At 40.9% G+C, this 27,333-nt stretch overlaps 1 protein-coding gene across 1 annotated transcript in view; it reads left to right on the top strand.

Moving 5' to 3' along the window:
- Positions 1-27,333, top strand: part of LOC135442918 (uncharacterized) — a 150,186-nt gene that overhangs the window by 54,131 nt on the left and 68,722 nt on the right. Inside the window, exon 2 of the mRNA XM_064703195.1 lies at positions 22,083-22,206. Coding sequence (XP_064559265.1) covers positions 22,083-22,206 — 124 coding nt within the window. The remainder of the gene's footprint in view (positions 1-22,082; positions 22,207-27,333) is intronic.

A 27,333-nucleotide genomic window follows, 5' to 3' on the forward strand; every position in this document is an offset into this window, starting at 1 on the left:
AACATTAATTCACAGGACTTTTAAAATTGCAAAGGTGAATACTGGATTTGTCTGTTAATCAAAGTTATGGCAGGAATGCTCTCAATACAAACTTGTGGAAAGGATGGGCATTGATACCTTGTTTACCATCATGACTAGAAAATCAAACTCTATCTGTATTTCAACAGTGCAGCTCTTCCTGCTCACCTGTGGATGAGTTAGGGCATCTCGGAGCACTTGGACAAGCATCCTTGCAGGGTGATCTCCCATCACCCTTGTTCTGACTGCTTCCCCATGCTGGGAAATGAGGCAAGGACAAATGTGGCTGCTGGTGGTCCCTGTGCAGCCCAGCCCCAAGGGCTGCCTCTGGTTGTGTTTGCTCTGGGTGCTGTTTCTTCTGTATCTGGAATTCCCTCACATGAGCTGCATGGTCTTTGGGGTGATGAATCGGGACTGTGATCATGAGAGTCACCCCTGTGTCAGCATGAGTGAGAGCTGGAAATTCTGTATTATTTGGAAGATTCTTAGCTCTGCCCTGCAGCCTGGAGGTATCAGGCTGCACTTTGGTGTCTGAGTGCTTGAAGACTTTCACTCCTACATTCCATGTACTGGGGAGCAGAGGGAAACCCCAACAACGGAGAGTGTGGTGCTTACAGGTTTACTTTGCAATGACCTTCGAGGATTACATCACCCTGGAAGTCAGCTATTTGGCTCTCCCTGAAAAAATTGTTTGTCTCCATCTCAAATTGTCTGTTAAAACCACATAAAGGCTGGGTTTAGTTACTAGAGATAACCTTGGCAACAACTTCCTACCAAGACTGGTTATGCTTCAGTGAAACCAAAAGCTGTGACAGCAGTACAGAGAGACTCCTGGGGTGGGAGATGATGCTAGGCTACTAAATATTCCTTTTGCAAGGATAAGATAGCCCCATGCCCTATAAAGAACCAAATGCAAAGATCCTGGCTTTGAATTGGTCTGTCTTCCTTGCCAGTATGTTGTACACTACTTCACATGCATGGTGTAAAATGCAGTAAGTTTGCTTGTTACTAACCATGGTATTTTTCTTATAATCTTGAAAGTTTAAAGACACCTTAATTTAATAGATCTCTTTTCTTAAATGGAAGACTTTTACACAATGTGGCCTAGGTGGCCATGCAAATATCTTGGTTGACAGGATGACAGTGTTTATATAATTTTCAGAAAAATTACTTGCTGGGGCATTTTTAGTAGAAGTTTCTTTAATTTATTCATTAACATTTTCTTCTCTGTAGCCTGCTAAGTTGGAATTATGAAAACAATACTAGCAACATTCTGGAGTGTTCTTCAAAGCATTTTTAAAATAGCTTTCCAATACTATGTGGCAAAAATTAAATGCACAATATTTTTTCTATTGTGCAATAGAATACACACAAGTATAATAGAATATAAATGTTTTCTAGGCATTTTTTTAAAAAATGACCTCCTAGTGTATCAAAGTTTCACCTTTTGGAGGTGATGCCATTGCTCCCAACTTTTCCTGGGGGACTGTTTATCTCCCACCATCCAGGGTGGGGAATATGACTGTTTTATCTATTTCTGTATTTTTTGCATGACTCAAGCTGCCACTGGAGTTGGCAATAACCGAGGGCGTGCAAAAAGCCAGTAGGAATGGGTCCTCTGCTGCTGCTGCCCCAAAGGGAGATGGAACGTGATGTTCTCTGTTTCTCAAGCTTTGCTGCAGTTCGAAGAATTTTTATGAGGGGGGATTCAATTTGGCGAAGTGAGTTTTCTTCTTTGTCTGTAAAACTGTTAGCATGAGAAGTATGCAGAGCATTCTGAGACCTGGAGTGTTCTGACCGGTCGAGCAGCATTAGCAGCACTCTTGCACTCCATGAGCTGCTTCCCTCCTTGCTCTTGGGAAGGAGCGTACCCTTTACTGTTTTGGAGCAAGGAAGATGGTAGCCCCAAAAACAATCTAAGAAAACTTGCTACGAGCACTGTTCTGCTACAGCCCAGGCACAGAAATAAAAGCAGGGTCTCCATGACAAGTATTTCTCTATACGAGTTAGGATTTTTGCTGGCTGTTAAAGGGAAAACGTTCAGATAACATATCTAAAATCTTAAGCACCTCTATATATACAAAGTGACCAGTGGAGACTTCCATCAAACTTTCCTTTTTTTAATTCTTCTCTCTAAAATTATTAATAACTTCTTGTTTTGCTTTTCCTCATCTGGCTATTTCTGCCTTCTGAAGGCTGTAACGCCATTTCTTAGACTGGCAGCATTTTAGAATATGCTGTGCAATTTTTTTGTTTTTTAAATTGTAATGTCTCTTGTTCCTTTCTACAGCTTGCATGAAGCTCTCTACATATGTTTTCATGTCTTTCTTTTTTGTTTGCCTGCCCAGCTCTTCTGTGACAACTAGCTGCCTTTGCAAAATGCTTCTGGGTTTGCTTCATACCACATAAAGTCTAGGCAAATGAATGTTTTCTCTAATGTATTTACGTAGACTATTAAGAAGAAAACAAACCTAGGACAAGAACAAAATTAATCACTGGTTTATTAGTTTGGCATTGTTGCTTGCCTACAGAACTGCTTTATATCAAACATGTTTTTTAATAAGTAAATAAATAAATGACAAGCGGGAGTACCAAGCTTAGCCCAGCATGAGTATTGACAGTGGTTACTGCTGACAGCTTTTTACTGTTTCCAAACAACATGTTTCATCCCCTTAACTCCATTGTCATAGGGAATAGGGCAATACCAAGCTATTCAGCAGAGACGCTTGCAATAAGGAGCATTCATGGCTTTGCTTTTGTCTTGACTTGAAGAGGTTTTGACGACATTGTGCCGGGAGACTTCAGCCTGGCACCCCCGAGTCAGAGGCCGTGTCCACAACAGAAACTGGAGACCCAAGACAATTTCCCTGCAACGAGGCTGAGCTGGGCTATTTTGGGAGAGCGCTCGTTCCGAGCCCTCCGATTTGATTTAATTCAAAACCACCAAGCGAACATGGAGGGGAAAATCCAGTAGTCCCACTAGCTGCAAAGATGCATCTCTTATTTTTGTCCAGAGCTTCCATTAATGCCAGGCTGGAAATACTCACCAGGAGAGGAATATGCTGCTCTATCTTGCCCCAGGACTTACATAGCTGCGGCAGCAGCCCCCTGAATGTAATAGAAGTCATGTGTTGGCATAGCTGCCTAGGCTCTGCTTGGACATGGGAACAGGACAAGAAAATAGGATCCAGAAGACAAATTCACCCTTGCTGCTCACCAGTGCTGGCTGTGAATCAGACTTTAGGTGTGTCTGTGTGCGATATGGGGCGCTTGTGCTCTCAGCTATGGGAGAAGTGGGTGCACTGTGTTTTCCTGAGTTGCGTGGGGCCAGTTTTGCTGTAGGTAGGGTGGGCATTCCCCCCACTCCCCTGAATATAGCAGCCTGGCCAGCCTTCTCCTTCTGTATGCTTCCCCTGAAAGGTCAGCTAAGTTAAGGGACAGGAATTTCTTATTTTGGGGTTTTACTTTTTGGCTTGTTTGCTATTACACTTCTACCAGACTATCTGAATCCTTTCACTTTTCGCTGGTATTTAAAAGCTGTTTTTAATTACAAGTCTTCATATGAACTTAGAGATAATAATGTGAGACAACAATTTCAGGCTGCCTTCAGTCAATGTAATTTTTACCTGGGAGGTTGGGAACATTTGCTATGACTTCCACACTGCACTTTTACTAGAGTGGAAAGGAAGTGAAAATTTTGTTCCCTCAGTTTGCGGTTCATCACACTGATTAATGAAACCACATGCGGACATATAGGTGTTTTTTTATACTTATTTAACAACTTGAGAAAAAAAAATAAAAAGTGCTCTTTTACTTGTATAATATTGGACAGATTTGTGATTTAAAATGCCCATTGGAACATATCTGATGCACCATGCTTTTATTTTTTGTTATTTTAAGCCAGATCATAATCATAGAATGGTTTGGGTTGGAAGGGACGTTGAAAATCGTCTAGTTCCAACATCCCTGCCCATGGCAGGGACACCTTCCACTAGACCAGATTGCTCAGGGCCCCATCCAACCTGGCTTCGAACACTGCCAGGATGTGGCACAACTTCTCTGGGCAAGATGTTCCAGTACCTCACCACCCTCACAGGAAAGAATTTCTTCATAATATCTGATCTAAATCTGCCTTCTGTCAGTTCAAGGCCATTGCCCCTTGTTCTAGCTCTACATGGCTTTGTTAGAAGTCCCTTCCCACCTTTCTTGTAGACTCCCTTTAGAAAATGGAATGCTGCTCTGAGGTCTCCCTTTTCCAGGCTTCTCTTTCCATTTGTTACATAGAACATATTAAGTTGGAAGAGACCCATCAGGATCAATGAGTCCAACTCCTGGCCCTGCACAGGATACTCCAAGAGTCACACCATGTGCCTGAGAGCACTGTCCAAATGCTTCTTGAGCTCTGTCAGGCTTGGTGCTGTGACCAGTTCCCTGGGGTCCTGTTCAGTGCCCAACCACCCTTTCCTGATATCCAAACTAAACCTCCCCTGACTGACCTTCATGCCATGTCCTTGAGTCCTGTCACAGGACAGGAGAATGAAGAGATCAGCGTCTGCCCCTCAGCTTCTTCACGTGATGTCTGTTGGAGGAAGTGTTGCACCACGTGAACCACAAGAACATTTGTGGTTGCTGAGTATCACACAAGCAATGAATCTTTAAAATTTTTCAATAATATTGAATAGTTTAAATTGAAATTCATGCATGCCCCTTTGCAAATAATTTCAGAATGTTTCTTCGGGAAGAAGCTTATACTAAAGAAATTTTCCTTGCTGATATATTTGGGATATACTATGGATGTAGTTCCAAAAGCCCTGTTCTTTGGTGTATATGTGATATATGAGAGATGCCTTAACTTGCGCTAAAAACGTGAATGGCTTATTATGGAATGGCCATATTTTTCTTGAAATACCTTGTCTAAGACCTTGAAATGCTAAAATTACATGGCAAGATGCATCAGTTGCACATGGAAATACCAGAACCCCAACAGCAGGTATCGTGGCAATGGGATTTGAACATTAGCTGGGAGCTAGCTATGCACTAGGATGCCTTGGCTTATCCAGAAATAAAGGTGTATGAATGAATTTTGCTAAAATTTAAACAATCTTCTGTGAAATTTTCTTTGCAACAGCTTTGTGATGACATATAGATAGCAAGAAAAAGGGGTTTTCTTTGCCCTTCAGTGTTTTGTTGAAAAAATAAAACTGTACGAAGTACTTCAGAAATTAACTAAAAAAAATGTGTAGGCACAATGCTTTTAAAACTGACTTTTGAACCACTCAAAATTTTTCAGTTTGTTGTCTGAGTAGAAAAAAATTTGCAGCTGAAGTGAGGGAAGGATTGGTTGTGGGGATATTTCGCTTGTTTTTATGGAAGCATTAATAAGATGATTAAAAAAAATTGAAAAATGGGCAAGAGCTAGGGCAGCCTAGGGAATTAAAAATCTGATTAATGCTAGGACTTAGACTCACGTGCTCAAGCTGCAGCCACCAAACAGAACATAGCTCCTTACTGAAGTGAGTGATTACCTGAAACCACAAATTTTTTTGAACAGAGAAAAAAAAGAGGAGAAAAGAACTTTCTTTTTCTTAACGTAAATCTTTTCTGCTGCTTGGAACTAATAGCTTTTATTGCTACTGCTGTTTAAATATTAGCTTTTGTAGTTCACTTGCCAGAAGCAGCACTCACTGTATTTCATTAAAACTAGCTGAAGTTCACCTCTGTAGTTTGTATATCAAAAGGGTGCTCTCCTGGCAGCTGTGAGAATGTCTCTGTGCGTGCTATGCAGAGGCGTAGCAGCTGGCCATGTTTACTCTGCTGGGACTCTGTGTCTGCACACAGGTGTGTGTGCATACCTGTATGTGCATCTATGTTTATAAACGTGGCATTTTCACAGTGACCTCCTAGTGAGGTTGATTCTTTTCCTTAAGTCCTCTGAAGCTGAGTGACAGGAATATATCTGAAGGAAGACAACTTCCACGCCTCTTGGTCTTCTGCTGGTTGTAATGCTCTTGATTCATTTAGCAGCAGCTGGCAGCTCTAGGACCAGGAGGAGGGCTTGAACAGACTGCAGTATTTGTGGGATCATGCTGGGATTGACTTCCCAGCTCACTGTGCATCTAGTCAGGGGAAGAGGACGAAAATATCTAAATCTATTTATGGTGTGAATGTAGAAGCTTGAATCCTGAAGAATTGCAGTGTTATTTTTTTTAAACTATCTTTGTAGGTGATTTCAGGGAAAGATATTCCTTTTACTTTCCTCAGAAAAAGTCTGCAAGCAAGTATCCTGTTGTACTTTTTTCACCACTAATTTTCTCTCTCTGACATGTATGCCTCTTCCAGCTCTATTTTCTTCTGAAACTGAAGCCCCTGTTCACTCCTGCAAGATCAGAGCTTCCTTGTAATCCATGAGAGTTATGTGGCATAACTCATAGGCTCAGCTGGCATGTTGAGGTCACCAAAGGTGATATGGATGGAAAAGTTGGTGTTTCTCTCTCTCTTTGGCATAATAAGAGCTGGGAGGCGACTGCATTGACCAAAGGCTGTTTAAGCCCTTGGCTCAAGGCAGAATGGGGCTCTGGGAGACCAGGGTACCTCGTGTAAGGCCACAGCTCGTGGTGTCTCGCTGCTACGCTGTGATGCTTCAACATGATGCTTGCAGCACTGGCAGAGCCTTGTTTCTCTTGGTCTTGGAACTCATGTGGGATCCTTTAAAATCCAAGAGTGAGCTGGGAAGCTTTTTCTGCTTTGGAACTGAAAGCATGTTTTCCTTATTTCAGACCAGGTGCTCGTTTTCCTGAAGACTTTCATGAGCTTGGTGCTGTCAAGGTCTCTGACCTTCTGCCAGCAGTGATCAAAGTCAGGCAGATGCTCAAAAATTGCTGGGAGATACATGGATGGACACACACATGCACGTACTCAGCATGATTGCATTAGCCTTGTCTTCTTAAGAAACAGATGAAAGCTATGTAATTTAATGGTTGGATGAGAGTTCTGTGAGTGGTAATGAGAACAATGCAGACTCTGCCACACCACACAAAGAGCTGGCTTCTGAGGGCCTCTTTGAAGTGTTGGGGACAAGCACAGCACTGCAGTTGTGAGACGTCTGCAGCGTGAATAAACACGTGTTTAGGCATTGCTTAAGTGATGCTGACATTTGTCTGTACCTGCTTTCTGTACAAACATCTGGCTGGAATAAACCCTGTGGGACAGAGGCTGCCTGTGGGCCTTGAGCTGGTAGAGCCAGAGGCTGAGACATCAGTGGCCCTAATGACAAGCTGTGGCCCCACATGTGTGTTTTACGTGGTTGTTCAGGGTTTCCCTTTCCATTTCTCAGCCCTTGCACAGATTTCCCCAGCACCAGTTTCCAGAGCCTGCAGGAGCTGACGCAAGAGCTCCGAAAAGTTGCAAGGACTGGTGACTGAAAATGCAGTTTTCAGCTGTCAAACAGAGCAGCTGCTGCAGCAGGCTGGGCGACTCAAGTGGGCATGTTTCACTCTGCCTGGGTGTTCTTCAAATCCTATTCTGGGCATGAAAAAGCTGGGTCCCGTGATAAAAATCATGTGTACTTTTTCGAAATGAAGTCAGCAGGAAAATGTGTGAGAAGTTGAAGTTTTTAGGAAGAGAAAAGGAGATTTCTGATTCTGTTTGAATTGTCTTAAGCTATAGGTATCACCAGAGGGGCACGTACATTGACTATCCAGCTTCTCTACCAGAACTCCCTGGGGTACTGAAGTTAAGAAGGGTCAGGTAGAAAAGCTAATTTTACTTTAGATAGGATGAAGAAGATCTAGTGTTTCAGCTAGAAAATATAAATGTAAAAATATTTTATATTTCTACTAAATGTACATGTGTTTATATTTCTGGCTTTTCACTGTAATATGACAGAGGAAATGATCTTTTTGGGCATAGTGACACACAGAATAGTGTGTGCATGTATCTTGAGCTGTGGAAATGCTTTTTGATCTCTAATTACAGACCATTGACTGAATAATGTAAGAAGTCTGTATTATATAGATATATAAAGCCTTATTGGTACTTGCAAGAGGAGAATTGTGGGGTATTTTTCCTCTGGCTTTTACTTGCTTAATCATGTAAGTTCCAGATTTCTCTTAAATGAGTAACTATAACAAAGTTTGTATAGCAGTGTTTTTGTTACTGCTTAGAGGTGTTTCACAGAAGTCACCTATCCCTCCACATTGATGCCCAACTCAAAGACATGTGCTTTGCTCTGCCTGTGTTTCTGTTCTGCCCATGTTATTTCCACCTTGGGTGTGTGCCTGTCTTTTGGCTGCCTGGAGTGCCGTCCTGCTGTGGGTCCTGGCTGCACTGGGCATCTCCCTGCATCAGGGGAAATGCACCTCCATCCCATCAGACATGCACCATAATTTCATATATGGCTCCATCCCTGGGTTTGTTCCTATAGCTTTAGCATCATTCTTATACCTGGGAAATTCATGCTCAGTGCAACGGGAAGGATTTTGACAATGACACCTGGACCTTTCAGGGAATATCGCTTTTATTTGATGTTATCATCATTTTGGCATTTGCAGCTCCTCGTGCAACAGTGAGCTAAGAGACTGCAGTAGGATTCTTGAAGCCTCAGATCTAGTTAAAATAATAGTTAATGGCTAATGCAGATTTACTTTGCTCTTGAGCCAAGAAGGGATCAGTGCTGGGAGCCAAATCTGAAAGCTCATCACAACCACATGAGATGGAAAAGGAGTCTCTGAGACATATTGATAGCTGCAGATGACAGAAATGATATTTATTGCCATGGACAGTAAAATTTATATATATTAAAAAAATGCAAACTTTGGAGAATGCTGGGAAGCACTGACAGGAAATGCCTCAGAACAAATTTCTGCAAGAAAAAGTGGCTGGAGGAAGCAGCTTCAATGAAAATGGTTTATTTGTTCTGATCTGTGGGCCAAATGATAGAGTACAACAGAAGTCAGCTTTTGAAATATCATTTCTCTTCCCCCAGTAGAAGTTTCCTTGTCTTTGGTATACAGCATAATGGTTCTTCCCTGCACAGCTTTGTAATTAGAAATATTGAAGTGTTTTCAGAGAAGAGAACTATTTATCTGAAAGCTTTACTCCAGTGAAAGCTTTATGGAATGTCCAAAAATGTCTGGGTAAATATTGCCCTTTTCTTTTGATCAAGTAAAATTTGTACATCTTCCCCCATGCTCCCTCCAACATGAATTTCAGTATTTAAGAAGTCTACCAAGTATTAAGTGCAATACTAATATTATACAGTAGAAGATTTAAATTATAGCTTGTCTTTGGTTTTTCTAACCCAGTTATTGCTTTCTGATGGTGCTGCCTAAATACTGGGAGGCAGAACTAAATATTTAGTAAGAAAAATGAAGTAGACTGCTTTGATAGGTGAAACAGGGTAAATTGTTTAATGAACTGTTTCATAGACGTCTTTACGCATAGATTTTTCAAGACCTAACAGTTACTACAGCTTAGAAATTTTGGAAAACAGGAATGTAAGGAGTAGGAGCTCCTTCATAAGTTTGGAGTTATGCAATTCTACTGAAAAACAAATAATATCATATGCTTCTTCTATACATAGGTGCATGCCTTTTATCTTTGGTCTGTCAGGGAGAGGTGAGGAAGTGTTTGCTCCTGATTTTTTGTTCCTTTGGTATGGCAGGTAGAGAAGCTACAATGAAGAGTTTTGACAAACTAAACTTGTGTAGAGCTAGAAATTCTCTTGGAAACTGGTTTGTATAGAAAACTTGCTTTTGAAATGGTACCTCAGCCAAATTACTTTCTGCCGAAAGCTTTTGACTTATCAAATAAGGAGGAAAATTGAAGGAAGTACAGTATTTTCCACAGAGGTAAAAAATTTTAAAATATTGTGAAGGTGAACATGAATTTATTGCCTGACAGACTGGAGTGGAGCATCTTGAGGAAGACTGGGGTGAGTAAGTGGCTCAGAGAGCAGAGTGCAGTGTTTTGGGACCCCAGCCAGGTGCTGAGGACAGGATGAGGGTGGCCAGGCTCTGCCAGCAGTCAGGGTGACCATGAGTCAGTGCAGTACATGAGACAAGGAAATGATTTAATATATACATATGTCATGTCTAAAATACGTTCATTCATATATATATGTATATGTAAAATGCAGTTGAATTATTTGAAATACTAAAATAAAGAAAAAAAAGTGGCTGTAAAGGTCAGAGTCATGGAATCATTAAGCTTGAAAAAGACCAAGGACTTGCAATAGAAAACATTGATGAAATAGTAGTTAGGGGAGTAGAGAAGTAAAGGGAAAAAAGCTGGCATTTCTTGTCTTATTTTGCAAACTTCACTGTGGTAGGTAGATGTTCTAATCACCAAACTGTCAGCTGCTTGTGCAAACTTGCAGGCTGTGACCCCAGCCCAGCTGAAGGGAACAGCGGAGCTCCTGTTGACTGGGGCAGGGCCAGACTCTGCTCCAAAGCCGTGTTTTTCCGTCTCTAGTCACAGCAAATCCCAGGGACTCCAACAGCTTTGGGCTTGGATCTGGCTCTGGAGAGGCAGGGTTTGGTGGATGGTGGCTGTGCAGGAGGAGAGAAGAGGTGGCAGGGCTCTGTACCTGTGAGATCTGGAGGCACAGAAAGCACTGTATGTCACAGCTGTTTAGGCTGCTGTGCACTTAGCACTGAAAGTTTTATAGAAAGGCAAAACATACAATTCAATTACAACTGCTGCAATGCAATCCAAGTTGATCTAGTTTCTCCCACATGACCTGACCACAATTTTAAGCTTGGCATAGCCTGAAAGCTTGAGGAATGTATTTCCAGTAATTGCCAGGCCACTTCATTGTTTCTGTGTATGCATAAACACTAGGCTGTGATCATAGTGGTCATGCTTGAGCTGCTATCTGAAATTCACTTGTGCTATAGGGATTGACTAATCTGGTTCATACTGACAGCAGTTTCCATTTACTGTATTAGCTCTCTTTGACTGCTAGCGCCGTGCGACTCCAGCTCGACGCGCAAAACAAAAACTGTTAAGAGCTACGAGGCGCACGAGTCACGCAGCACAAAACCCATGTGTCATCACAGGCTCCCTGACTTGTCAGCTTGGCAAATCAGGCTGGGTTGCAGCAGATCCATTTATAAGATGCCAACACTACCAAGCACCTAGTGAGGAACAACAGGCAGTCGTTTAGTTTTAAAATGTATGGCAGAGGAATAGCAAAGGGTTGGTCTTGTGCAGTCTCAAGACATGCTCTTACTTGGCCTACATAAGCTTCTCCCTTGCTTTCTGTTTCTCTGACTACTGTGTGTAAGAACATTAATCCCTAAAATCTGCATCCTTTTGTTCCTAGGTAAAGTCCCCTGCGAAGTCAGTAGGTTGGGGTTTTTTTCCTGTTTCAGGTTCAGTCTATGCAGCTGTTACAACTTCTTTAGTGCTGGGCAAAATAAAACTCCCAGTTAAAATTGGGTGCACTTCTTTATTCCTTCCTAGCAAATCTATTTCTTTTAAGTTTTTCTCAGGATATTGATTGCTGGTAATTTAATGTGTCTCAACCGTGAAAAGCTGTTATGACAGTTTCACATGCTATTGCAGTCTTTTATTTCCCCATTCACAGACAAAAATGGAAGATTTCCCTCACTGGACTATAATGTATAATTCATCTAACATTACTCCACTCAGTAGCCAGATGCTGCAAATTTCAGCAGTTGGACCATAATTTTAAAAGAGCCCAGTCTGTAATTATTTGACCTGTTCTTTGTTACACATCCATAAAACAATTAGCCCAATTAAATGAATCTTCAGGTACCAGAGCCAAAATTTATGGAAGGATGTGATTAATTACTTTGAAATTCTGCACATATAATTTAGCTTGTGCTTAGGGGAGAAGTGGAAAAATGTTTGGGATCTTCAGCATCCCTGCCAGTCACATCACAGGAGCTGAGGTCTCTGTGCAACACAGATAGAAATAAAGCGTCTATTTCTACCTAAATCTACCTTTCTGCACTCCTCTGGGGCCAGTCCAGTCCCTGACAGCTGTCACTTTGGTAAGAAAAGCAAAACTTATCAGCTCTCTCCCTGCTGCTGCTGCTTCTCCATTTTGGGTTGAGCTCTCCCTGCTGGGGAAAGTGGTTTTCCCAAGGTCTCCATGCTGCTGTGTAGAGTGAAAAGGAGACCACTGTAGGTCCATGGGCAGCACCCACTGCTTTTCTCTGGCTCCCATCACAAAATAGCAGGCTCTTTCTGCTCCCACCCAATGTGGCTCAAGAAGTAGAAATACCTGATGTGGAGATTAAAACTGAAGTGCTCTGCATAAGTATGTGAAGGATGTTATACAAGGAAAACAAGTTCATATTTGTATTTGCTTTTCCTTGAGAAATCTGTGCTGCATTATGTATGCTGTTGAAATAGTGTGCCTGACCTCAGAAATGTTAAAATTAAGAATAACTTACACACCTTTTCTCAGTGCTGGCTGGGGGAATTTTCCCCGTTTTTGTTAGCAGCATCCTCAGCCTGCCTCCCTGACAGTCCTGGCTCCCTGCCCTCCCCAGCACTGACTTGCCTCTCCTGGTGTCTGGCCAGCAGTGGCTCAAGACTTTGCCCCTGTCAGTGCTTGACTGCTCTCCTGGTTTGAACAAGGAGAATAAATTGGGGTGACAAGTTATGGGTTGATCAATATGAAAAGTTACCAAATTATTTGTTGTCATTGTTTCTTAGTGGCAAACCTAATTATTTGCCTTTTCTGTAGATCAGGGGAACTGGGTACTGTGTGTAGCCATAGGGAACTCTTTTCTGTCTCCAAAATAGGTGTTTGTGAGGTAGTCTTTGATGAAGACGTCACTTCACACTGTGAGATTCTCCACATTGCTTTCCTTTAGCTGGATTTCAGCTCAAGTACTGTAGGGAAAAGTAATAGATTAAGATGTGTCACCCAAAGCAAAGAGTGATTTATTCTCTAGTTAGTTGATATTGATGTGAAATTATCAAGTCCATTGTTAGTGAAAGACGAAAGCTGACATGATTTTAGTCCAGCTAAATTCAAATATATGGTTCCACAGAAACATGACAAAGTACTGCGGTGATAGTTACAGACATACAGAATAAAGGAGAATTTATGGGTGTGGGGCTTTTTTCCAATGGCAAACAAGGGCCAGTTTAAAAGAAAGAGGAGGAGGGAAAGGTTCAAAAAATAAAGAAGTGATCCAACATTCCATATGCAGAGAAAACAATTTCCATGCCTCTTATCAAAAATGTGTTAAATCAGCTAACATTGATATAACTTCAAGCAATTAGGAGCATGCTAATAATGATATGAGTCTTCAGCTGTAAATAATTACGCTGCCTCAAGGCTATGCTTTAATTTTTGGCTTGCTGTATCTATAAACAATAATCAAACTGCAAAGCTAGTTGTGTTGTTTTTGTTCACAATTTGTGAAATGATTTCTGTACCCTACAGTGATGCTGATGGCTATTTTGACCTTCAGGAACTCCGGCCTGTGAGGCTAAGAGCTAATGTGTACTTCCATCGATCTGAGTTACAGGCACACAGCAGGTTCCTGTGCCTGTTCTTCACAAGTACAAAAGCTGCTATCGTCAATCAGTGTGTGTTGTGAAAAGGGGGCTTGCTGCTGAGACTCAATAAATAGGGACATTAGGAGGAAATGTTATAATTGCTGCTACCCACATCTTGTTAATGAGTAATGTACAGTTAGACTCCATGCAATTGCAGCTAAACTGTTTATACAATTTATTCTTATGTTGCAACTAACATTTAACATAATGAAGTATCATAATTGCAGCCATTAAAGTCAAGATTAAGATTTGTTTAATTAGAATTAAGAAAATGTAGAATAGACTTTGAAAACGTAGGGTTTACTGGGTAGAACGTGCAGCATGTAGGGAAATTCAGAGAATGGGTATTAAACAGCTTTGTTTGTAGAAAAACCGTGCTGATGGGTCACAATTCTCCTGTCACTTACCCCACTTTTGGAGCAGCTCTGTTGAAAAATAAGCAACACAATGATGCAGGTGTAAAAATGGAAACACCAGCTGGCCTTGACTTCTGACTCTGATCTTATGTAAAACAATATTTGAAACAATAAAACAATATTTGTTTAGAAGGCAATGTGTACTCCTACTATTAGAAGGCTTTCTATTTCTGTGTTAAATCACACTATTCAAATGCAGACCCTCTGCTTTCTCCCTGATGGGAATCTGAAACAACTTTGCATTAATGGGGAATTAGGAAAGGAATGACTCCTTAGACATGACACAGAATGGTCATGTGTTTATAGTGTTTTAAGAATAAAGTAAGTAATTGCTGTCAACTCTCTTAAAACACTCTACAAATAGAAAATCAGATTCAAGCAAGCACTAGCATTTTAGAAAAAACTGAGACTAGACCCACAAAGTAGCAACTGTGCAAGATATTTGAAAATTATAATCTTCTTTTGCAACTACATTCATAGATGGCAAAGTCTTAAGGCTTATAAATAGAATGAAATCCCATTTTGATTTCCGATGGAGCAGAATAGACAATACACTGGAAAAGCCATGTTGTTTTTGCCACAGCTTGATTAGCTGGGAAGGGCCATTGAGTGGGATGGCTCTGCCAGGGCTGTTATGTCCACAGGAAACACCAATACCACCATCAATAATCCCACTTCCACGCAGAGAAAAGTTTTCCCATATGCAAATAATGTGGTTTTGGTTTGACTGAGAAGCGACTATTGATAGAAGAACCTGTATTTTGAAAAAAAATATTGCAAAATTTGTTTTACTTTTATATTGTGATCTGGATTTTTTCTTTTTCTTCTAAAGGAAAAGGGGCACAATGTGACTAGATTTGGCGTGGACTGGTTAACTTGGTGTTGTAAGGGTTAACTGTTTTGTTTTGGGACCCTGTGAATTCTCTTGTGAACAGAGGGCATTGTAGATCATAACTTACCAGTACAGGATGCTCAGGAAAAATATAGGTATTTCTATCATTTTCATTATTTCTAGAACATTTAAAGAAAATGTGTTACATTTGGGTTGCTTTTTCAGTTTACTGAGTAAATGTATTACTATAAAGGTTTTGATAATGGCATATTAAGAAACTCACTGATCATAAATGCTGTAGTCAAACATGATTATTTATGCAGAGAATAATTATAGATGACAAACAGAAACAAGAGCCAATTAGGACGATTACTGCTGTAGTGTCAAATCAAATGAAGTTTTTATCATTCCTGCTTTCTCTAAAATAAATCACAACACAAACCTGTTGGTCAGCATTTTGAATAAATGAACTGAGCAACTCTGAATATTGTTATGATGCTGAAGGTTACCGACAAAGTCAGTGCTGGTTATCTGAAATTTAGAAGCCCATTGATTCCCTTTAGAAAGATCTCTATAAATATGGAATAAAAATTGACATTGATTTGCTTTTTTTGGGGAGGAACCCTTGTACTGGAAGATAAGTGATATATTCAAGTGGATTTGATTAAACTTGCAAGACACAGTGAGCTGTGCAGTTCTTATGTGTATGTTTTTTGGCTTTCATTCAAAATATACAAACTAGGAGCACTGTGACAGCATTGTTTAAGGCTGTTTTTTTAAAAGAAGGTGAAACATTACTAGGGGAAACATGGTAATTCTGCTTTTATACATGAGACATGCACAGGTAACATGGATTCTCCCAGAGTCATCACTTGTTATCTGAATGATTTTGTTTTGAAAGCTAAGGACCATTCATGGTTCCCTTGTCTGAGCTTTTGGAGAGGTACTGAAAGATTTCCATGGTTCTTTAAGGACCCTTTTCACCTCACAGTTTATTTTCAATTATCCTTCCTATCTGGAAGGCCCAATTCTGAACTGGCTTGGAAAATCCCCCACCTTTCCTTTGTTATCTGTTGGATAAGTTGACCTTTCTTTCTACCCCAAATCATGGCTCAAGGCACCAGACTCTGTTCTCTCCTAACCTTCTCCAAACTGTCATGCCAGTAGGAAGCCTAAAGCTTAGGGTTACCTGGAAGGGGACTGGAATGAACTGAGTTATCTGAGTTATCCAGCGAGGCCTTGGTAATCACAGCTCATGACTAATCCAGAGAAAATTGCCTTCTCTGAGTGCCTGTCAGTATGGAGCTCTGGGGTGCTGTGCCAAACCCCTCCTGAAAGCTACAGAGGCTGGTGAGGTGAACTCTAATGCAGGTCCTCTCATCAGTGTCCTAGGTCCCTGCAATAGCAGGAGATTTTCTAAGGTAGATTGCCCTGGTGGTTAGAGGCAGGGACAAAAATTACTCCCCCAGTCATTGCTGAATGGATCTAAGGAAATTTCCTGCCTGACTCTAAAGCTGAGGAACTAAGGTTAGTCCTGTGTGAGAAGAGCATACCAGGCAGGTTTTTAATTGCACTAGGATCACCAGTCCACCATGTCTCCACCAATGAAATCTCTTTTTGTCTTCCTTCTTAAAAATCAAGCTAAGCATGAAATAGAGTAGGGGAATAAAAACTGCCTTTGCCCTCTCATCTGCTTATAGCTGGCAACTGATAACTGATAACTGATCTAGAGTGCTCCAGTTCCCTTAAAAAAATAAAATGTTGTGGAGCTGTGGGCAGATATTGTAGAGGTGAAGTAGACACATTAAGTGGTACTTTGCATAAATCAGAATATATTCAGAATCTTTATTTCTGCCCTTTGGAGAAGACCTTTTACTGAGTGGCATAGATTCACTGTGTTTTACTCAGCTGAGGCCTTACTGGGAATTACTTTGCTTCCTAGCCCTGCTGGGTGTGTTTTTGTGGGGTGAAAAATATGACAACAATAAGCCTGATGCAAATTGTATCTCCATTAAAGCTATTGTGCCAGAGTAGGTAGCACAAAGGGTTTCTGGCTGAGTGCTACCCCACTGAGCTGTGTTGTTGCAGCTTTCTTTGTCCGTGGCGCCTGGGATGCCGGTGTCCTCAGCTGACTCCAGCTGAAATAGGCAAAACAGCTCTTGGCAAATCTTCATATCCCACTGCAGGGCTGTGCCCACAGCTAGAAGGGGATGCTCAAAAACGACCTAACCCCTCCTGCTCCCTCCTCAGCCAGACCTCTGCTGGGACCCCAGAAAATTAGGGTGTGTGACCCCTGTCACACCCTGTGAAATTATTCCTGTTTTTTGCATCTCATGAAAAAGGCAGCTTTTCTTTTGCTAAACTTGGCGATCTGTTAAAAGAAAGTGCAAAATATATTTGTTGTCTTGCAGCAAGAAGAGAAAACTTAAACTGCTATAGAATGTCTCTTTAGCTAGGAGTTCAATGATAATGACTGCAGAGAAGCAATTTTAGTACTTCCCAATGATTACAGGTTTATAGTTTCATAATTATTTAATGCTCGTTAGATATATCTATTTAAGCACGCTTCTTCTGATGCAAGATCTCTTGCTAAGCTAATTTGGAGTGACTCCCTGCCAAATCAATATCAATCTTCTGGCAAATATTATTAAATATTTGTTTGATACCTATTTACAAGTAGGAAAATAATTTTGCTGCCAAGGGATTGTAAATGTGTGAAAAAACACTCTGACAGCTTACTTCACTCACTGTCTACAAGCCGGCGTCTGCATGCCAAAGTTGGAAGACTAAGATGAAGAACATAATTAAGGAAACATATGAAGGCTAGCACAGGGTTGGAGATTAATTAGCTGCGCGTCAATAATCTCATCAATATCCGATTAACAAATGACACATTGCCCAATGAAACATATTGATTCATTCACACTCCACACTGTTAATAAATTGAAGCTGCTTTGCTAAATGAGAAAGCTGACAAAATAATAGCTTCCTAATACTTCTCCAGTATTGTGATAAAAATGTAAAATTAGCCCAAAGTATACTTAATTTAGCAGCACTGTCACTACACTTATGAAGCTTGTTAGCACAGTAGTGGGGAAGTTTTTTTTATCATTGAATTGTTGGAATGGATGCATTAATATGTGAATGTATGCAAAAGTAGAGATGGAAGTGTTATCTGCTTGTTTGGAATGGAATTCTTAAATAATGTGTTTTGGCAGAGGTGACATAAACTTTCTGTATAATCTTGGGATTGGAGTTTTAATGGGCATTTTTTGTTAAATACAAAGTATTGGTTTCTAAGCTTAGCCTTCAAAAAGTCATTGACATTTTTTCTTTCACTCATTTAAGTAGAAGTTGCTATCAGTGTTTTGCTTTGTGAAGACCAGATAAAAATAATTATTTTTGATGAGGAAATTTTGAAACCTTGAGGAAAGCAGATGTAAAAGTTGAGCTCTCTTTTCCCTCCTATGCATTGGGACACTCAGTGTGCTCCTACAAAAGAAGGTGTGTGTAAAAACATGAAAAACATCGGCAGACAAAATGTGCTATTTACTTGTCTTATTAAACTGTCAGAAGTATTCAAAACTATGGAGAAATTCAGGAACAGAAAACATTGACATTGTTTCTGCTATGAGACCAATACTTCCTCACTGGTTTCATAAGGTATTTGAAAGAATACTGTGATGGGACTATTGCAGTAGCAGCTTGTGTTGGATGTATTACATTTCAACAAAGAATTTGTTAGAGGGATGGAAAAACCACTACAGCTATCAGGATCTGAACATGGTTTTATTCTGCACAGCAATAGGAAAAATGCCATCTCATAGTTTTGTGGAAGGGGATCTCTTGGTAAGATCTGCGGGGCTTCACTAATTTCTTCTGGTGTGGGATTTTTTTTGTTTTGTTTTTGCCCTTTTTTTTTTTTTTTTTTGTTCTTTAAATGTAGCATTCTTCCAACCAGGTGAGGAAAGCCTACCAGGTGACCTCCTTCCCCTCCCTCATTTGGCCACCTACAATTTCTCTGGCTCCTTTGGTGTGAGCCTGCATTGCTACAACAAACCAGCTGTGTCCCAGCTAATTCCAGCTGTGCTGGTGTTTGCAGCATCTCACCAGCACTCCTTGCTGTCACCTGCCAAGCCCCCTGATGCTGCCACCTGCCAGCCCCCTTGCTGGTGGGTGCCCCTTCCCACTGGCAATAAGAACCAGTGGGTATGTGGATGCAGTGTCTGCTTGGTGTCAAGGGCACCCAAATTTCCCAGGGGCAGCAAAAAGCACAAAACAAAATATTGCTTTAGACTTTCAAGTAATCTAGACCACTTTCTAGGAAATTTGGAAGGTTTGAAATCCAGAGGCCCAACCATTTGCTTTGCTTTTAAGAATTACAGTGCTCCTGTTAGGACTTTTTGGAGTCATTGCTATGCATTCAAAAAACCTTAACTGTTAGACCTCACAAAAAAATTTATTATTGTGATTAGAAAGTAGAGATCAAAAAGGCTCATTTCAGTACTTGAGGATTGTTCCCCCACAGTGTTAAGTGTTATTTTCAACAAAATTTTCAACAAACTGGCTAATGTTTGGTCCATCTGTAGCTTAACTAACTGTCATTAACTTTTTAGGGCTCCATGATATGCATTGGAACAACCAATGATTTTATTACCAATCTTAATATTTAGAGTTCCCTGTGGAGTCATGTATGGTTCTTAATGATACCATTATTTACAGGATTAAAATCTCCTGGAAAATTCCATTCCTTCTGATTGCACTGAGATTAACACATGCTTGCAGTCCAGCTTGGGATAAAAAAAGGACTTTACATGAGGTGTAACACTTTATTCATTTAAAGAAACCACAATTATGTCTAAAATGTCAACAATCAGATATGCAGTGTACCAACACCTACTCTAGATCAATTAAGGGTAGCCTGCTACTGCAAACTGTTATTATTTAATTTGATTCTGTGTTGTGTTAGAAACAGTCCTTGTAATGAGTAATTATTTGAACACAGAAGTACATGGGTACTCCTGCCAAATCTGTAGCATTGGTCCTAGAATTTATAATCATGAAGTCATGAAGGATTCCCTTGTAACCGGTCTTGTGAGAGTGTGAGGTGGTACTATTTAGAGCTTTATCTGAAATGCATACCTGAACAGAAGTTTACTAACAGGAGAAAAGTAGAAAAAATAATATCTTATTGGGTCTCTGGCTATGTTTACAGCCTGTGGCAGTCACTGGGTAAGAATTTTATTTCACAAAAATTGTTTCATGTTAGGAGATTTTTGACACCAGTTGGTCTGATACCAGCTGCACTTATGTTTCTCGTATACCCACTCTTTTAAAACTCAACCAGAAAATACCCTATTTTCACAGGTATGCTCAATTTTCTGAAGGATTAATGTATTAAAAATTAGTGAGCTGAGGTTTGTCTTGACACCTTCAGGCTGAAGGAGCACTTAGAGAAGTCTCTGGTGCCATGCAGCCCCTTGGCATGTGATTTGTTAATCTATGTGACTCTCTTACCTCACTTAAGAGAAGTCAGTGGTGACCATCTGCAGCTTATGGAGTTTCAGATCCTTCTGCTGTGATCTGTGGATGCTTTGCATGCTTTGTCCTCATATAAATCACATTAACATCTCTCTCCATCATGCAGATGAGGAGTACCCAGGAGCAGGAACTTCTCTGAGGGGCACATGTTCACCAGATATCAGGAATGGACTCTGGAGCAGTTCAGTCAATAGCATGGCTCCTGACTATCGTGGCAATATTTCAAAAGCAGTTAATAAGGGTGAGGATACACGTCTGCCTCCAGGGAACAATCCTCAGAAACCAGCAGGAGGAAAATTGGAAGTGTCAAAAAAGGAGGGAAAAAATTAAAAATAAAAAATCCATTGCTATTAGACCTACAGCATGCTAAGACCTGAAGAAAAACAAAATGAAGCTTGTGAACTTCAGCTGGTGATTGGAGCTTTCTGTCATTTACCTGAGAGCCTCTCAATGAAGCTTTGTCTTGTTACCAAAGTGGGGATCTAGTGGATGTTTTCTTGTCCAATTCCTCTTTCTTTTTTTCACCTGCTCTAGTTACAGCGCATTTGAATATCTTTATAGTCTTTCTGGAACACAACCACGGTTCTAGAAATCATCTTAAATGTCTTGTTTAGGTAGCCAACTTGGAGGAATGTGCTCTCTCCCCTCCTTTGATCTGAGCCTGTACAGACCATCCAACTCCTTCTACTTGTTTCATCTTCACTTTGAAAAGGACTAAAGTGAACATTCAAGAAAATCAAATTATCCCCACAATAGGCACTGCTCCTTGGTTTCTCATCGTGCAGAAGTGCTAATAGCAACTGGCATCTCCAAAATCTTTCCTCAATGTGTATTTCTAATCTTAGAGACTCCCTGAGCAAGTGGTAATATGTGTGTGTTCAAAGGCTTTGCTGGGCTTCTCTTCCAGGATTTTGCCCGTTTTTAAGCCTGTGTAAATTTGTGCTAGCCATAATATCTTGTGACATGAGTACTTAACCATGCCATGTGCAGGCAGTGCTCCTCTATTTCAGATCTACTACCTGATTATTTCATTGGGTGACCAGTAGTTCTTGCATTACAACAAACTGTGAGCAATGCTGTTTTTTCCAAACCTTGTGCTGTTTTATAGATCTGTCAGATGCCCCCCTCAGATCTGTTTTGCAGTCAAAGAATTCCAGACTATCTAATTGTTTCTTAGACAGAAACCATTCAACATCTTTGATCTTCTTGCTTTCCCTCTTATGTGCTTTTTCTAGTTTTATTGTACCTGCATCTGTGCTCATGCTTGCTATTCTAGCTGTGCATCAAAGGTTGATTTGACATGGCAGAATGAGACAGTGGCTGCTGTCTCTGTAGTAATTGGCAATAAGTTATCAGACTGCCTAACCACAACCTGTGCTGTACAGTCTGTGGCACAGTGTTTCACCTGTGCTGCATCCAGACTTTAGTTCTGTAATTCATCTAGACAAAGAATTGTTTGCATTTCTGCTTACATTTATAACTGTATTTTGGTGTTTCCTGCTACCATCTTACCCTTTCCCCTGGGTCTGTTATTTTTTCTTGGAATTGGAATGTCCTGATATATTCTGTTTCATGTTTTGAAACCTTAGCCCAGTTGTTCAGACTGTAGATTTGGCAGTAATTGGTAATGTGGACAAAAGACTAATACAAAAAGAAGTCCTAAGCTGCTGTTTCTTTGGGAAAAGATTTTTTAGAAAAATGAGATAACAAATGATTTTTTGGTTCTATTGTAGGGGACATCAGGATGCTGGATGTGTGACATTTCTACTCCTTTTGAGTGCCCCTTTCAGGCATTTCAGACAACACCCTGGCTCCTTCATGTTAATATCCACAGCTTCATCTGTGCTGTCTGCACAGGTAATGTCTTCCTTTGGGCCTGTTAAAGCCCCAGCTTTTAGACTTCATGCCTTGGTTGCGCTGATCCCAGCTGTCCTGAGCTCATCCTTCAGCCTGCCTCTCATCTTAAATATCTGTTAGTTCTCAAGTCAATGAGGAGGAGTAGGTCCCTTGTATGCCACATTCCAACTTGAATGACAGATGGGAGGAGGATGTGTGGTGGTTGCTGTGCCCCAACAGAGTTTTCTCTAGGGAAAGGTTTTTAGTATATCTCTAACACTCCCTGTGCCAGGTGTGGGGATATCCCTTGCCTTCCATCAGGGAGTAGCACGAAGGTGGTGGTGTGTTGTGTGGGGCTCCAAGCTGAGGAGGAAAGGCTGAATATGCTGTGATGGTGCCAGCAAATCCTGTGACTTGGTTACTGAGGGGGTGGTGTTCCTTTTCTTTTAATTTTTTGGCAGATGGAGACCAGGCTGAAGTATAATCATAGAGTGATAGAAAGGATGGGATTTGAAGGGACCTTAAAGGTCATCTAGTTTCAGCCCCCTGCGATGGTCCGGGACACCTTGCACTAGACCAGGTGATTGAAAGCCTCATCCAACCTGGCTTTGAACACTTGCAGGGGTAGGGCATCCACAGGGCAACCTGCTCCAGCATCTCACCACACTCACAGTGAAGAATTTCTTCCTAATACCTAACCTAAATATAATTTCTCATGGCATGAAAAGTGACTGGTGTTAAAAGCCATTGTTTGGTTCACTGATGCTGGGCAGTAAGAGATGGGGATGGATGAGCCAATCCTTTGTAGAGAGTTCCAGGTGCTGAGGGCTCTTTGCTGCACATCAGGTACTGTGCTTGTCGCTGTTCTCCATCTTCAATATAGGGTCTGCGAGCTTTCCCTATGCCCTTCTACTCTTCTTCTTTTATCTCACTTATAAATGTTTTGTGAAATGAATGTCTCTTTCAGAGTATTGTGCACAAAATTTCCTGATACAGGCACTAATACATGTGGTGTCACTGGGCACACTTGTTATATATATACACAGTATCACTGGAATTGACCTAAAGCTCATAGGATAAGCAGCAGAGATGCAGGGTTTCCTTCATGTAACTCTGGCTTTTGTGCCAGCCTTTCATTGGTTGGTGGTAACTCACTGAAATGGTAATTCTTAGAATTAGACATTCAAAACAAAAGGCTCCTTTTAAAATAACCAAATCCAGCAATCACAAAGAATGTTGCATTTGAAAAACGTCTTGTTTCCTTGAATCACATTTTCCTGCTAGTCCTCAGCCCTTTATTGATGACAGATAGAAAAGGCTGTTGCTTGTGTTAGTTGTAAACTTCCCTTTGTCAGAGCCCTTTCCACCATCTGTCATTGCATAACTGTATGTTCCCAGGTTTGTAGCTCTAATGTGTTTTTGCTGTTTTGTGTACAGTACGTTACAAGTTATAAAAGCTTGAGTAAATAATTCATGTAAAAACCTTTGTAAATATTGTCAAACTGCGGAATAAATGATTTACTAAGAGGTCTCTTGGCTCAGCCTAGCAGCTTTATTACTGTAACTTGTTTTGTAAACAGCCTCCTCCCCCCCCCCCCCTTATTTTTTCCATCAAGTGTCTTTGTGTAAATTCTATTGCTAAGCACTACTTAGATACATTTCAATCACCATAAATAATGCAATGTCAGTGCTTTAACCACCTGGAGACTCCATTCAGAAGTCAACCAAAGGTGCAGTTTGTGTGAGACCCTTAAGGGTATATATTTTCAATGCGTGTAGAACAGTGTACTTCCCACTGTTTTCATAGCTGATTGCATTTGCTGGAGATGGCTCCATCTCAGCTGGAAGGTGGTTTCCTGACAGACCTCGGGTTTCCAGAGAGCTGGAACCTGTGCTCCATTTCATGTCCTGTGAATAATCTGCAAATTGTGTTGTGTAAAATAGATCAGGACCTAGGGTTATGAGAGGTAGTCCTGAAAAACATCAGAGTTTTTTCTAGCTTTTTAATAAAGCGTTGTCTGAATGGTCAGAGGGAACGAAATCAGAAACATTTGTTGTAAATGAATAATATGCCTTTGCTTTGATGTATTCATGAGCCCCTTGTTAGCCTTCTGAAAACACAACTGAAAATGAAATGTTTCTTCAATAATACTGGAATGGGAAAATGTGTTACATCTGAGCCCTTATGGGCAGGCATAATTGTGTGGCTACATGTGCTTGTTCTGAATTTGTCCTGTGAAATAGAAGCACACTTGACAGATGTCAAACCCTTGGTGAACAACTTCAGGGATCAGGATACTGGGAGCTGTGGACAGTCCATGTCATCATATTGACTCAGAATTTGAGCTTAGGCTTGAGCCACTGTGTGTATGGATATCCATGTTGGCTGCATGCTGTTTTTCCTGCTGACTCCTGGATGGAGCATGCAGTCGTATTTTCCTGACAGGAAGAGACAGGCATTGATGGAGAGGGCACATCACAGTGGAGTGGTGTCACTGCAGGTAGGACAAACACGGGCTGTCATGGGTGCCCTGGCTCTGCAGACTCAAACTGATGAGAGCACAGCTGTTGGATGAGATGGACATGGCCAATCTTGCCTTCTGCTTGAGGGAGACATGAGCTGAAATTGTGCTGCCCAGGCACGTGATGCCACAGCTGCAGAGTAAGGTTTGCAAGCATAAGGATGGTGGGCAGCTGTGTTTTAAAGTGATCCGGAGTGCCCAGGGAGTCTCCAGCCGTTTTGATGGCAGCCTTGGTGAGCATCTTCCCTTGTCATGACAACTCATCTCATCAACACTCACCCCACTTCACTTAGCTCTCAAGTTCCATGAAAATGGAGTCTTCGCTAAAAAGCCTGGAGATCACCTGTTTGTGTCTCTTGATCATTTTTCTGTGCAGTAGTGCAATCCGGCCTAAAACACCCCAGTAATTGTTCAAACAGGTTCAATAACATGTCTTCAAACTCTCCTCTTATGAAAATGATGTTTTCAAAGTTAAGTGCTTTGAAGTGCCTTTGTGCCTTGCTGATCTGAGCAGCTTTTTATGGTCACTTACAAACATTTCTGACTCTGAGAATGGTGGAAATCATTCATTAGCTTTGTATTATTATGTCTGATAATAAAGCTATCTAGAAGTGGTGGAGGACTGCTTTGTGATTGTAGAGATGGAATTTTTCACCTGTTTTAGGAGTTGCTCATCTTCTAATGACTTATCTGGGTTCAGGCTCCAAGAAAGAGAGGAACTAAACTTTCACTGTCTTGAGAACTAAGGTTGGACATCAGGAAAGAAACCTTTTGGAGAACGCGGCAATAGATTTTGTGTATTTCTGTATGTCTGGTGCAATGAGGAAAAAACCTCTTCCCTCTGGCTTTTTAACCCCTATACAAAGAGAGCTGTAGTGTCCCAGGGATGAATGCAACTGAGTGCATGAGAAAGAAGCAGCTGATGATGGCAACCTTTGATGATGCTCAGCTGATGAAAGAAAAAATAATGGTGCATCCTCTACAAGTTATTGCTGGTAGTTTCCATAAAAGTTAAGTAAATGAAGTCTGAGTCTCAATTAAACAACATCTTGTCTGTCTTGTGTGCCCAGGACAATACATTGTTTGCTGTGAATAGACCACCCGAGGGCTGGTCATGTGTTTTGCTAAAAATCTTAGCTTTGTCAAACAAAGCAAAAGGCGTAATTATAGCTTTTTTATATTAAAGAACCCACCCTATTTTAATTATTTTTGTGCATTTCCAATTAGAAGTGTGTTAAACTGTTGCCATTAGAAACTTTAAAAGCATGAAAACAGCAAAAGGCCAGAGACAAGACTTAGAAACGAAAGAATCCTAAAAGTCATCCAGTCAGATGTGGCCACAGAATACAAAAATGCTCTCAACAGTGTAAAGAGTTGTGGTATGCAATACATGATGCTTAACCATGTGCATTATTGGTGTTATGAGATCTAAATTCTGAAGTCTAGATAGCATAGTGTTTTAATACCTGTGAAATATCAAATGGATGCAGACTGAGAAGGGAGTCTCTTTGAAAGATCACTTTGTAACCTCAATAAGTCCAAGTGAATAACCTCAATAAGTCCAAGTATAAAATCCCTTGAGATTTTTTTTCACAGTGTACATGCACAGGTATCAATTTTTGTATTCATACACAAAATTATTGAATTAGAGATTTTGCTTGGGATGCTCTGTTTGAAACTTCTGTTTATATTTCATTGATTAGTGAGCTACTTTAAAGCCTGGTCCTCTTCTTGTGGTGCTTTTCTTGTTAAACTTTTGTGGGAGTTACAGGTCAGCCCTTGGAGACTGATCTCTGTCCTGCAGTGCACTGTGGTAGTCTCACTTTCAGTGGAGCCTACCCTTACTGTGGGGCAGCTCTGCATGCTCTCACCTGACACTGCTGCACCCTGTGGTCACCTTCTGCTGCTGAACATCTCTGGAGAAGGAATGTTTTAAGTTATGCCTTGGTTTCCTGGGTCTTCCCAGTACTCCCTTGGCTGATGGACCTGCCCAAACTACCTCTGCTTTTCTCTGTTGCGTTGCTGGGCCTCTCTGTAAGTCCCTGATGGAAAGGGACTTACAGGCACCTGTGCAACTCTGACAACAGGAAATACAACCCTGCTTATTCCAGTGACTTAGGCACCCTGATACTTGATTGGGATGCTTTTTATATCTCCTTGCTGTGAAATAGAAATTAATCCTGTATCAACTAGGAGAGACAGATCTTTCTGTGCCTCTGCTTCTGTTGTGGTTGTTTAAACACAAATCTATTGTTCTGCTGCAGCACAACTATAACTGGTGTTCCCACGAGGAGGAAAATTCAAAGAAAGCTCCATTAATTTGGATGAAAAGATAATTTCTGTCCCTACTAATTGTGCAGACTGAGGCATTGCATCATTTGGATGCAGTTCTTACTTCTCAGGGGTTAAATATGCAAGTTAGTCTTGTAATACTGTCTTGTTTTGGACTTTCCTTGTATTTCTTCTCAAACTGCCTTGTTTTTATATTATTGTAGCATCAAAAGTCTCAGGCAGGGCCCAGCAACCAAGCATGAGAAGGGCAGCATGCAGAGCAGCAAGTACTTTCTAATTCCAAGCATATACAATCCAAGTGCTAGAAAGAGGTGATAGATAAATAAGAACAAGA

The sequence above is a fragment of the Zonotrichia leucophrys genome, chromosome 2 (assembly GCF_028769735.1).
Source record: "Zonotrichia leucophrys gambelii isolate GWCS_2022_RI chromosome 2, RI_Zleu_2.0, whole genome shotgun sequence".
In the NCBI taxonomy this organism is placed as follows: domain Eukaryota; kingdom Metazoa; phylum Chordata; class Aves; order Passeriformes; family Passerellidae; genus Zonotrichia; species Zonotrichia leucophrys.